Here is a 13,871-nt window from a genome sequence, read left to right on the forward strand (position 1 = left end):
TTCAAAGTAGATACCATGAAATGCGTTGACTTTACCAATGGGAATTTATTAACTTATAAGCTTATAAAATAAGGTGATGCTTTCTTCCCAAAGACCAGTTGTCAATGATCCTGGCCTCCTCTACCATACAGCAAGACACCTGGTGGCATTTGCTGGTCTCTCCCTTATCTTCCAGGTTTTGCTGCTTTCAGCTTCTTGCTTCCGTGGCATGTGCATGCACACATTCTTGTGCTCTCTCTCTCTGTATTCATTCCATTTATAAAGGACTCCAGTAAGAGGATTAAGTTCCATCCTGAATAAGGTGGGTCACACCTTAACTGAAGTAGCCTAATCAAAAGAACCTAGTTATAATAGGTTTACTCCCACAGGAATGGCTTAGATTTAAGAACATGTTGTTCTGGGGTATATACAGCTTCAAATCACCACAACTACCAACCCACAAGCAAAAGTTTCTTGATAAAAATATCATGTTTTTTTCACTACAGGTATCCCTATAAGCAAATTTCACTATATTTGTTACCTCTAGTCCTGGCAATGTATATAAATTTTATGTAATCTGGTTTTTCTAAGAAAAAAAGTTATTCTATGAACAAGCTAACCATTTATAATTTCACATAATTCTCAAGTTTGTTTTTATATCCATGTTTTATATACCATGAGCCTGAAAGAATTTAAGGTGACTTACAGAGAAGCATGGAATGTGAGACAATGTCATGCATTATAAGTGGGGCAGTGACTACACAAGCTTCAGTTAGACACTGCTACCTAACATAACCTGCCAAACCCCAACTAGGACCATTCCTGGCAATCCTAAAGAACATCTAGGGCAATATATAAGATTCCACAAGGGTTCCATGCACCAGTATAACTTCCCAGAAACCTACAACCTCCAGATGGGTCCGTGGATCAGATAAGTCCTGAAACCCAGAGGGCCCAATCTCTCCAGAACATAAGATAGTTCCATCTCCCTACTATAAAAAAGTTAGAATGGCCATAGCCCAAAGACTCCTAAAGAGAGGGATAGAAAGATCAAAGCTGATAGTGGAGTTATACAGAGAAGATAGGCTTTAACAAATGAATATGATTGCTGAATCATTAAATTGATTTATATCCATAAATATCACCTCCAGTATCTTAGAGCAGCTAGAAGTAAAAACCTAAAATTGTGGAATTTTTTTTTGTAACCCATGTCAAACTCTGAAATATGATCTACAACTAATTATGGTGCTGTGCTTGAAATTTATTGCTTTATTGTATATATGTTATTTTTCACAAAAAGGAAAGAAAAAAAGTCAATTGTGGTGATAAAAAAATATTTAAGCCATCTAGCCTCCTATATTCTGGAGCAGCTAGAAGGAAAAATATGAGAGGATTGTATGGTAGCCCATGACAAACTGTGGGATCTGTCCTGTAACTTCCTGTTCAAGAGTGCTTTTAAAACTATTCCTTTTTTATTTCTTTGCTTTGTATATGCGTTATACTATACAATAAAAAGGATTTTAAAAAACTGGGGCAATGAGTCATTGATTAATGACATTAATATGCTTGGACTGCACATATGTGGATATTTCTCAAAAATATATATATATGTATTTTAAAGTGGGACAAGAAGATAAACTCACTGTCCTCCCCTCTACGTAGGATACGACTACCAAGGGTATACATCTCCCTGGCAACATGGGCCATGACTCCTGGGAATGAGCCTGGCCCTCACATCATGGGATTGAGAAAGCCTTCTTGACCAAAAGGAGAAAGAGAATTGAAATAAAGTTTCAGTGGCTGAGAGATTTCAAATAGAGTCAAGAGATCATTCTGGAGGTTATTCTTATGCATTATATAGGTATCCCTTTTTAGTTTTTAGTGGATTCGAATAGCTAGAAGGAAATACCTGAAACTGTTGAACTATAATCCAGTAGCCTTGATTCTTGAAGATTATTGTATAACTACATAGTTTTTAGTATGTGACCATTTGATTGTGAAAACCTTGTGACTGACCATCCCTTTATTCAGGGTTTGGACAGATGAGTAAGAAAATAAAGACAATAAACAAATAATAGGAGATAAGGGATTTGGGATGTTTTGGGTGTTTATTTTAATTTTTATTCTTTTTTTTTAAAATGGATTCATTTATACCATTTTAATGCAAAGAGAATACTAGAGATATTAAAACAAAAGAAAATAAAAACTCTTCAGTGTCAGACTCATATTTTGCCCCCAAACCTTTTCACATTTAACAGTTGCTTTTTGAAGGTGTAAGCTAAGGATTTTAAATGTTTCTCAAATAGTTTATATCTACATTTCTCTAAAGAATTATATTTGAAAACTACAATGCTAAGAATTAAAACACATATTTCAAACATTTTAAAATAAAATCACAGAAGTTCACAATTGTGTTCATCGCAAACGTCCATAAATGACAAAGAAAGCAAATGAGCCACATGTTCAGATACTCTTCTTCAGGCTGTAAGACTATGCTGATGCGTACCAAGCCACACGTTCGATATTTGGCACTGAGAGTTTATCTGAACGCAATTTTATCCAAAAGTCTAAATAATCGTAAAAACCTTTAGTCATTAAAAACCATCATATTTCATTTACTTTCCTAACATGCAATGTGATTCTTCCAAAATTATTTTGAGTTAGCAAGAAGGTGACTTTAATTGGTACAAAATGAAGTTTATATGAAAACTGGTTAAGGATTCAAAGCACATTAGCTCTGAAATATTAATCTTAACACCCAGACAAAAAAGGGAGGTATGATTTGCACAAAAATACTTTAAATTATTTTGGTTATGTTCTTCATGATCTGCCATGTTTAGCTGCTTATAGTGCATGCGTGCATCCTCTTTGCTACGTCATAAACATAGGTGATGTCTGGTCGCTTCTCGGGATCGGGGTTGATGCACATGTTAACTAACTGTCGTAGTTCCTCTGAATAGTGATCTGAAGGAAGAGGTGGGTAGTCACACTGTTCTATCTTCTTACACAACGAATATAAATTCATTTTGTCACCATAGAAAGGACTCTGTAATGCAGCTATATCTCATATAGTAGACAACCAAGAGACCAGATGTCAGATTTGAAGTTGTATCCATTTTCATGTATTCTCTGGAGACATGTAATAAGGTGTACCCACTAAAGAATGTGCAGCTGTGGTTTTGGAGCTGAAAAACCGGCCAAGCCCAAGATCTCCAAGTTTTACCACCCCAGTGGCTGTAATGAACACATTGGCTGGTTTTATATCTCTATGCATGACTCGTCGAGAATGCATATGTTCCAATGCACTGCAGAGCTAAACAAAGTACTTCCAAACAGTTCTTTCAGGAATTAACCTCTTTTGTTTCTTAAAATGCTTTATCATTCTGGATAGATCACCAGCATCTGCTAATTCTAAAACTATATTTAGCTCATTATCTTCAATGAATGAGGCATAATATTTAATAACATTTGGATGATTGAGTTGCTTAAGGAGATCTATTTCTTTGATACAATCAGAACGTGCTTTGGCATCCATTAAATCAAATATCTGCACTTTTTTTAAAGCTACTGGTACTCCATCCAAGAGACATGCTGCTCTATAAACTTCACTAAATTGTCCACGACCAATCTTCTTTTCTATTCGAAAGTTGGCCAATGTGTTATAGCCCATATCCGGTCGTAAGGCCTTCTGTGGTTAGAACTGAGGAACAGGTGGCCCTTGCATTCCTTGTGATTGCTCATCCATTGTCCAGAGCAGCAGGAACTTCAGAACTCGTGTTCCTAATCTTTGGAGGAAAGCATTCAGTCTTCTACTAACTGTATGCAAGCTGTTTGTTTTTCCATAGATGCCTTTTATCAAGTTCTTACTTTGCAGGAAGTTGGGAGTTTTCCGTTCTCCCGCCCGCGACCGACCTGGAGCAGGCAGGCGGCCCGGCCAGGCGCCGCTGCTGAGAGGCCCGTTGGGCCGGGAGCTGTGGCTGTGAGACCCGGCGCCGATCGGCTACCTTCCGCCGGGCCACCCGCGCGAAAGCTGCAGGCGCGGGCACCCACCCTGCGCACGGCGAGGCGCGTCCCAAGTGCGAGCCTAGCAGCTGTCCATCCTCCGTCGGCTCCCACTCCTCCCGCGCCAAGAGGGGCGGGGCGGGCGCCGGCTCCTCCCCGCGCCAGGCCCCGCCCCGCCGGACTCCCGCTGGCCTCTGGGCAGGGGCTTCCCCCTTGGCTCCACCAGGTGGTCTGGGGAGGCCCTGGCAATTTCCCCAACTTGAGCTGAAAATGCTCTCGAGGAGCCCCTTCCCACTTATCTTTTCCTGTTCTCCAGGCCTTCAGTCCTGTGGAGCGCGTCGTTCTGCCCCCATGGCCCTGTTCTCTTGCTTCGGGACAACTTCCCACCAAGCCGAGGATCCGCTGCTTTTTAAGAACTTGGTTTTTTTTCTTCGTTCGTATCTCTTAATTTTTATTCTTATTTTTATTTCTTAGAGTAATAAAAATGTTCAAAAATTGATTGTGTGATGCCTTTGTGAACAAAAGGAGGAAAAGAAGTGTAATAAAATAAGGCATCAGTGGCTAAGAGAGATCAAATAAAGCCAAGAGGCTATTCTGGAGACTAGTCTCATGCATACTTCAGTGAGATAGCGCTAACTGCCATGGTTTGCTAACCCCCAACCAACATCACTCCTGTTAACTCTTAAGAACACCTAGGGCTCAAACTGAACTCTATAAAAGTTTCATGCACTAAGTTTGCTTTCCTAATTTCCAGAGGGCTCCTGGGCCAGATAAATCTTGAAACCCAGAGTGACCAGCCTCTCCAAAACTATCAACTAATTACATCCCCCCTATCCTTTAGTGTCAAAATCCCTTCCCAACATGAAAAAGTCAGAATGGGCATTGCCTAAAAATCCCTATAGACTGGAAGAAGGATCAAAGTAGAGGAAAGAGTTATAACAGAGAAAATAGGATTTAACAAACTGGTATGACTGCTGAATCACTATACTGGTATTTCTTCTAGCCTCCAGTGTTTGGGAGCAGCTAGAAAGAAAAATCTGAAATAGTGGAATGGTAACCCATAACAAACTCTGAAATCTGTTTTGTAACTAACTGTTGAAGTATACTTTGAAAATTATTGCTTTTTCTTTCTTTTCTTTGTATATATGTTATATTTAACAATAAAAAACGTTTAAAAATTGATTGTGATAGTGGGTACAAGGGTAGTTCAGCAGTAGAATTCTCACCTGTCATGCAGGAGACCTGGGTTTGATTCCCAGCCCGTGTACTTCCCAAACAAAGAAACCAATAAAAAACAAAAACTTCAACAAATGGTGCTGCAATAACGGGATACTCACATGGAAAAAGAATGAAATGTGACCCCACCATACAGCATACAAAAAAAAATTGATTGTGGTGATGAATGCACAACTATATAATGATACTATGAACAACTGATTGTATACTTTGGATGATTATATGGTATGTGACTAATATCTCAATAAAAATGCAGAAAAAAAGTGGGGCAAGAGACAGATGATAATCAAGGGTAGGTACAAAGTAGCACCAGAAAGGCATTTAAAAATGTTAACCAGCATGCCCTATACACTCTCCACATCAAATTATGAGTCCAGTATTTGTGGACAGACTTTCCTGAACCCAGATCTTAGGTGAGATTGATCCTAAGTGGCAATTGTGAAAAAGGTAGACTGAATTAAAAGTAACCTTATATTCAAGTAAAATCAATAAAGATATATTATAATTTCTTCTTCCATGTGAGCCTTGTGGGAATTCCCTGAGAGAAGAGTAATAGGGTTTCCATGTTAGTCTTCTAACAGCCATAGCTGAGCAGCATATGGACACTGAATGGGCTTAAACCAGGGAGGTATTAGGAAAGAAGAACTCTTCTTTCTGCCCTGGTTCTTCTTCTTCTTCTTCTTACTTCCAAAATGGGATGTTACTAATTCTACCTTGGACCCAAAAGCAATGCCACCGAACGCTATTATTTTGTTGCAGTTATATTCTCATTCAGTATATTCTGCCTTTAAAATAAAGAAAAGATAATAAAAATATTTAAGATTAAGACTTACCTCAGCTATCTTAATTTCAAATCTAAGCACCGACTTCATGTCATGCTCTGCTCGAGATCTGTTAGCTCCTAAAAGCACAGCACTATCCACCATAAAATTGTAAAGGGCATCCCGATACTGTTAAGAGATAAAAAAGTGAGTGACCACGATAACAGCCTATTAGGAAGTATGTTTCAGAGACATGGAAAGAGTGGAAACAGCAGGTGAAAATAAATGTCCTTCATTTTCCTTCTGTACTCAAAGTATAGTACAGGCAATGCCAACCACCCACCTACCACTTTGGGAGAGAAGAATGATTGCTACTTGGGTACTATTTTCATAAAAGACAAAGATAGAGAGAAGTAGTTTTCTGGCAACTGATGGTATTATAGATACATGTAACCTTTTCCAAATGAGCCCAGAATAAAAAGTTAATAGTCAGAAGTCCTCTTTCCAGGCAAGTGAGGCTTTAATAAAATAATGAGGAAGAACTGCTTTCTAAAAGCAGAAGACATGATCCATGAAGATTTATTCTCTTCAAGCTCAATTTACCTGCCTTAACACTAAGAAGTAAAAGACCAGGGATTGCATCCCTGTGTCTTTTCAGTTTTGTACAGTGTCCACAAAGTTCTCCCTAGCGCAGGGGGGAAAAAGAAGAATGAGAGAAATGATGAACAGAAACTTACCAAATCACAAATATTGAATTTCCCCCTTGCATATGCTAAACCCATTGTAGAGCTCTTCATAGGTCATTTTGAGGGGACTTAATGTTGTAGGAATTAAGGGATCTGATGGAGGGGCACCTCTTATTTCAGATATATCTGGGAGAACTCGATACAGCAGGTATTAAATGAATTCATGATTATGCTACAGGAATAAGGTTTCCTAATGTATACCTTGACTCTGTAAGCCATCCTTACTATGTTAATGACTTCAGAACCTATACAGTGCTTGGCATACAGTGGGCCCTTAATAAATATTTTTTGAATCAGAAGCAAGTGTTGAAAATAGCCTTGGTTAGAAGTAATGTTTTGCCATTCCTAGTTGTGCTACAAAAGGATCAATTCAGCAGGCCTGGGTTGTCCATACCCTCCACAATCCAAGGAAACGTTTGTTCCTTTACTGGTTCCTGGGAGATAACCTCTAAGCCCTTGGAATATCCTACCTGATAAGACTGTCTCTGTTTACCTGGAGCTTTGAGCACACCAGTTAGTTGATGCTAAGAATGTCATATGTGGTGGGATCCTTGGTACACGAGGCTATCAGCTTGGCTTCTAGAGGGACTGGAGACTGAGTAACTAAGGACAGTCATGCCTGCATGCCTGACAACCCCCCTCCAATAAAACCCTGGACATCAAGGCTCAAATGAGCTTCCCTGGTTGGCAATACTTCACACACAGTGACACACTTAATCGCTGGGAAAATGCTAGTTTCCTCCTCTCCAGAGCCTTCAACATATGGGGGTTAGAATCAGTGCAGGACCAGGGACTTCTATTGTGGAATTCCCAATCCAAGTTCAGTGCACTCTCAGGCTGGTCATAAACGAGAGAGCTCCCTAGGGTTAGGGTCCCTCAGGTCTAAGGCTCCTCTGCAAATTCAATCACTACCAACAAATTGCAACAAATTCAAATGAACCCCACTATAATCCAGTCTCCTGGGAACCATAGGGATTCCAAGCCAACCCAAGAAGTCAAACCTAATTGATTTCATCTGGTTCTCATTAACTCTCCATTAACCTGGGGCACCTGTTAAAAATGCAGATTCCTGGGTCCCACTTCAAGTCTATCAAATCAGACTCTCCAGGACTGTGGTCCAAGAATCTACACTTAACAGAAGCTTCCCGGGTGATTCTTAGACAGTAAAACTGAGGAGCATTAGTCTACTGGGTAGTCCTTCCCCTACTGCACTTTTGCAACGTATCGAGAGCTCTCGATACTTCTAAACAATAATGGCAAGCTCATTTCTTTGTTACATCTGGGTGTGCTGTCTCCCCAGCTAGATCATGAGGATGCTGAGAATGAGTAATTACATAGTCTGGAGACAGGGAGTCTGATTAATCTGCCTGAATAAAAGACCTCTGTATCCTTCACTGGGAATATAGTCATCAAACAGCCACACTGCTCATTTCCAGTAAAGAATCAGGGCTCTTAGAACAATTTATGAACCTGAAATCAGGCTGATAAGGCATGTAGTTGAATATGAGTAAAACTTACAGACTTGGCTTCAGTGCTATTGTCAAGGAAGTCTTCCCTCACGGCTAGGGAGAGGGCTGCTTGGTCCAGCTGTCACAACAGAAAAACAGAAAGCATTCTGCTTGTGATATAAATGCTTATGCACCATATTAACAAGAGTCATGAGATAATCTGTGTCCCAGCATACTTTTTAGCTTTTGTCAACATTATAAAAACAATTCATGCATTCAGAGCTACGTGCAAACAGGTACTACAGAGATGACAGATATTACAAAGTACAAGTGACCTGCCCCTGCTTTCTTGATTCATGATTTCTAAGCCTTTTAAGTTTCCTTCAATATGGAATAGCAACAAAGCTTTTTGAGTTGAGGTCTTAGAGATTATCTGGTTCTCCACCCTCTACCCTGCCTTATTTGACGGGTAGAGAAACAAAAGCCAGGAAAGTGATGTGACTTTCCCAAGGTAAAGCTGTTAGACAGCACTTAGAGAAGAATTACTGTGTCCTGTCATCCAGATCCAGCATTCTTCCCACTACACTATTTTGCAAAAAAGGCGATCCAGAATGAGTTGATTAATTGGACATTCCACCTGCCTAGTCCTAAAATACTGTATTGCTTTTTTTAATTAAAAGAACTCAAATTATAATTTTGTTTTGAGAAATCTTTGCAAATCTTAGAGCCCTCTAGGGAGAGTTGGAATAGGTTATTACAAACAAATAATAATGAGACAACTAAGTAGACTAATTATTTTATGGAGAAGTATAATATAAATTATTGAATTAAAACTTTCAGTACCTTAAAGGCAATTCAATGAAAAAAGGATAGTTTTTTCATCCATAAACAGAAAAAGAACCTCAATTCATTTGAGTTCATATTAAATTATTATATAGGATCATGGACATAAAACTATAAAACCTCTAGAAGAAAATATAGGGGAAATCTTTGTAACCTGGGGTTATGCAAAAAATTCTTAGACATGACACCAAAATCACAATCCATTAAAAGAAAATCAACATTAAAAGATTTTGTTCTACCATAAGTACATGGAACCTTGAATAGGGCATGAGATTTTGTAGGTTTATCCAGAGTGATGCCCCAATAAATCCCAGAGTGATTTGAACAGTGAATAAAAAAGAATTTGCAAAGTCCCCTTGGGGGTACAGTGAGAAAGGAGGAAAATTTAACTTCCCCATTTGGAGAATTCCTGATATTCTCACAAGTAGTTGGGACAATCAAATCAATAGGCCAAGCCCTCAACCTTGGAGTCTGTTCATATGAAACTTATTTCCCGCAAAGGATAGATTAAGCCTACTTAAAATTAGACCTAAGAGTCACCCCCAGAGAACCTCTTTTGTTGCTCAGGTGTGGCCTCTCTCTCTACGCCAAAACAGCAGATGAAGGATTGGAAAACCTTCTCAACCAAAACGGGGAAGACAGAAGTGAGACAAAATAAAGTGTCAGTGGCTGAGAGATTTCAAACAGTCGAGAGGTTATCCTGGAGGTTATTCTTATGCATTATATAGATATCTCTTTTTAGTTTATGGTGTATTAGGCTAGAGGAAAGTGCCTGAAACTGTAGAGCTGTGTTCCAGTAGTCATGTTTCTTGAAGATGATTATATAACGATATAGCTTTCATAATGTGACTGTGCGATTGTGAAAACCTTGTGCCTGATGCTCCTTTTATCTACTGTACAGACAGATGAGTAAAACATATGGGGTAAAAATAAATAATAGGGTGAACAAATGTCAAAATTAAAAATATATATATATATATTGGGCAGATGGAAATACTAGTGGTCAATGAGAGGGAGGGGTAAGGGGTATGGTATGTTAAGTTTTTTCTTTTTTTTAATTTCTTTTTCTGGAGTGATGCAAATGTTCTAAAAACTGATCATGGTGATGAATACATAACTATGTGATGATACTGTGAGCCACTGATTGTACACCATGTGTGGAATGTTTGCATGTTCAGAATGTATTGCTTGTACGCTGTTATATCAATAAAAATTTTTTTAAAAAAAAGCTTTTGTGCTGTGTAAAAACAGTGTTAAGAGAATGAAAAGATAAATCATTTTATCTGGGGGAAAATATTTGAAGATTATATGGAGGACAAAAGACTTGTATTCAAAATACATAGAGAACTCTCAAAATGTGACAATAAGAAAACAAACAACTCAATTTAGTAGGCAAAAGATCTGAACAGATATTTCACCAAAGGAGATATGCAGATGAAAAATAAGCATGTGAAAAGATGCTCAAATTCATTAGTCATTAGGAAAATGCAAATTAAGCCCACACTGAAATACCACCACTAAACACCTATGAAATGGCTACACAAATGCACGCACACACAAATCTTACAATGCCAAGTGCTAGAGAGGATGTGGAAGAACTGGGTGGCTCATACATTACTAGTGGAAATACAAAATGGTATGATCACTTTGGAAATAGCTTGGCAGTTTCTTATAAATTTAAGCACAAACTTACAAAGTACCCAGCAATTCTACTCCTATGTAATTTACCCAAGAGAAATGAAAACTTAGGCTCACATGAAAGCCTATGCATAACTTTATTCATAATAGCCCAAAACTAGAAATAATCCAAGTGCCGTTCAATTAGTGAATGGATAAACAAATTGTGGTATACAATGAAATACCACCCCACTTTAACACAAAGGAATGAACGGCTGATACATGCAAAAACATGGGTAAATTTTTATTACGTTCTGAAAAAGGCAAAACTACAGGGATAGAGAACAGATAGTAATTGCCAGGGACTAGAGATGGGGAGAGTGGTGAACTCCAAAGGGGAAGAATGAGGTAATTTTGTGGGGTGATGTTAACTATTCTGTATCTTGACTGTGGGGGTGATTACATGACACTATGTATTTTTTCAAAACTTATAGAAATGTACACCACAAAGAGAATTTCACTTTATGTAATTTTAAAAATATTTTTTAAATGTCCAGCCTCTTCTCTAAATCCATGGTTTATTCCTTCTTGAATATCAGCAACTGCCTCAAGACTGAATACAATGATCCCAACAGCAGTATATTTTCTAGTTTAAATATTATTCACACCTAAAAAATTTAAGCCAAATTAAAGAGACACAAAATCATCCAATAACAAAAAATTAGTAGCATCTGAATAAAAATTGAATCCTACATGTCTGTATCATTAGTTTATAGGACTTTAAATTGTTTTGATCTAAAACCTCTGGTTTCCTTTTTGTCTTACTATAATCTCAAATATTTTATTCTATTCTTAATACATAATATCTGCACAGGATCACAGGTTTTCATGAAATTCCCTTCATAAACAACAGATGCTACAAGGGCTGAGTTAAGAGCTAGTGATAATATGAAAAATCCAAGGAAAAGTATTGCTGCTGTTTGTGTGAAAAAAAAGAAATGTTTTCAAAACATCCATCTTGTCTGTGTGAATTGCTAAAATTCTCAAATTATTTTGTTCAACCTTCCCTATTTGGCCTAAAACAACCAAGTCACAAGCCAGCCTGCCTTCAGCCTACTGCAATTCCCAACCTACCAACGTTTCTTCCAAAAATTAAGTAAGCAAAGCTCATGAAACACAATGTTATGATTAAAACACTGACTTTCAATTAAATTTGGACCACATGGAGAATCTTTTGAGCTTCAGTCTCAAAGGAGAGGAAATGCTGTAGACAATATCAAGCAAGCCAAGGTTCCCCTCTAATGAAATGCAGTTAAATCCACTTAGAAAAGTTTTTTTTTTTTTTTTTTTTTTTTTAAAGAGAGAGGGAGGAAGGGAAGGAAAGACAGAGAGAAGGAAGGAAGGATGGAAGGAAGGAAGGAAAACATCTTTAAACATTTTCTTGTTTTATTATATTTTGTTTGTTTGTTTGTTTTTTACATGGGTTGGGGCCGGGAATCGAACCGGGGTCCTCCGGCATGGCAGGCAAGCACTCTTGCCCGCTGAGCCACCGCGGCCCGCCCTAGAAAAGTTTTGATAATTCAAATGAGGTTACCAGAGCTTCTTTAAAAACTTCAGATTGTTAGGGTTTCTAGGGGACATTTCAAATAGACCAACAGATTGAATAAAGTCAGTCAACTACATTTCATTAGAAATATACAAACCCTTGAGGCAAAAGCCTTTCTGAAGAAACTGAAATTAGGACATTGTGTTATTTGGGATTTTTAACTCCATCAGTTTCCTCATTATGCCTAGTTCATATTAGTGAGATCATACAACATTTATCCTTTTCTGTCTGGCTTATTTCACTCAATATAATGTCCTCAAGATTCATCCATCTGCTGTGAGTATCAGGACTTCATTCCCTTTTACAGCTGAATAATAATCTATCATACGAATATACCATGTTTTGTTTATCCATTCATCAGCTGATAGACACTTGGGTTGTTTCCATCTTTTGGCAATTGTGAGTAATACTGCTATGAATATCATGTCTGTACATCCCCCTGCTTTCAGTTGTTATGATTATATACCTAGTAGCAGGATTGCCAGATCATATGACAGTTCTATACTTAGCTTTCTGAGAAACTGCCAAACTGCCTTCTACAGTAACTGTAGCATTCTACTTTGCCACCAGCAGTGAATAAGTGTTCCTACTTCTTGACATCCTCTCCAACACTTGTAGTACACTGTTTATTTAATAGTGGCCACTCTACTTACTCTTGTGAAGCTTATTTATGTAGCAGAGAAGCTTACCCTACCTATAGGTATGCCTAAGAGTTACTTCTGGAGAACCTCTTTTGTTGCTCAAATGTGACCTCACTCTCTCTAAGCCCAACACTGCAAGTGAAGTCACTGCCCTCTCCACTACATGAGACATGACATCCAGGGGTGAAAGCCTCCCTGGCAGCAAGGGAGATGACTCCCAGGGATGATCCGGCCCTGGCACCATGGGATCAACAATTCCATCCTGACCAAAAAGGGGAAAAGAAGTGTAACTAATAAAGTATCAGTGACTGAAAGAGTTCAAATAGAGTTGAGAGGCTACTCTGGAGGTCACTCTTACGCAAGCTTCAGTTAGACGTTGCTACCTATCATAACTTGCCAAACCCCAACCAAAACAATTCCAACCAATCTTAAAGAATGTCTAGAGCAATATATAAATTCTACAAAGGTTCCATGCACTAGAGTAACTTTCCAGAAACCTGCAACCTCCATCTGGGTCCCTGGACCAGATAAGTCCTGAAACCTAGAGGGCCCAGCCTCTCCAGAATATCAGCAAGTTCCATCTCCCTACCCCATGTTATTGACAGCCCCTTCCAACATGAAAAAGTTAGAATGGCCACAGTCCAAATACCCCTAAAAGAGTGGGACAGAAAGATCAAAGGTGATAGCGGAGTTATACAGAGAAGGTAGGGCTTAACAAACCAGTATGACTGCTGAATCATTAAATTGATATTTCTTTTAGTCTCCAGTACCTTAGAGCAGCTAGAAGTAAAAACCTAGGATTGTGGAATTATAACCCACAATTTTTGAAATCTGGTCTACAACTAATTGTTGTACTGTGCTTCGAAATGTATTGCTTTTTTGTAAATATGTTATTTTTCACAAAAATGTTTTTTTAAAAAAGTAAATCATGATGATAAAAATATATATATTTATTCCTTTTAGCCTCCTATGTCCTGGAGCAGCTAGAAGGA

The 13,871-nt window shown here is 38.3% G+C and overlaps 1 protein-coding gene and 1 pseudogene across 5 annotated transcripts in view; both read right to left on the reverse strand.

Moving 5' to 3' along the window:
- The window catches only part of PHEX (phosphate regulating endopeptidase X-linked), a 291,954-nt gene that overhangs the window by 209,985 nt on the left and 68,098 nt on the right, over positions 1-13,871 (reverse strand). For all 5 annotated transcript variants that reach the window (XM_077146746.1, XM_077146741.1, XM_077146742.1 and 2 more), the window contains 2 exons: positions 8,243-8,311; positions 6,051-6,167 (listed from right to left, as the gene is read on the reverse strand). In XM_077146746.1, the coding sequence (XP_077002861.1) occupies positions 6,051-6,167; positions 8,243-8,311 (186 nt within the window). The remainder of the gene's footprint in view (positions 1-6,050; positions 6,168-8,242; positions 8,312-13,871) is intronic.
- Positions 2,665-3,739, reverse strand: LOC143671493 (serine/threonine-protein kinase Nek7 pseudogene; annotated as a pseudogene).

The sequence above is a fragment of the Tamandua tetradactyla genome, chromosome X (assembly GCF_023851605.1).
Source record: "Tamandua tetradactyla isolate mTamTet1 chromosome X, mTamTet1.pri, whole genome shotgun sequence".
Lineage (NCBI taxonomy): Eukaryota > Metazoa > Chordata > Mammalia > Pilosa > Myrmecophagidae > Tamandua > Tamandua tetradactyla.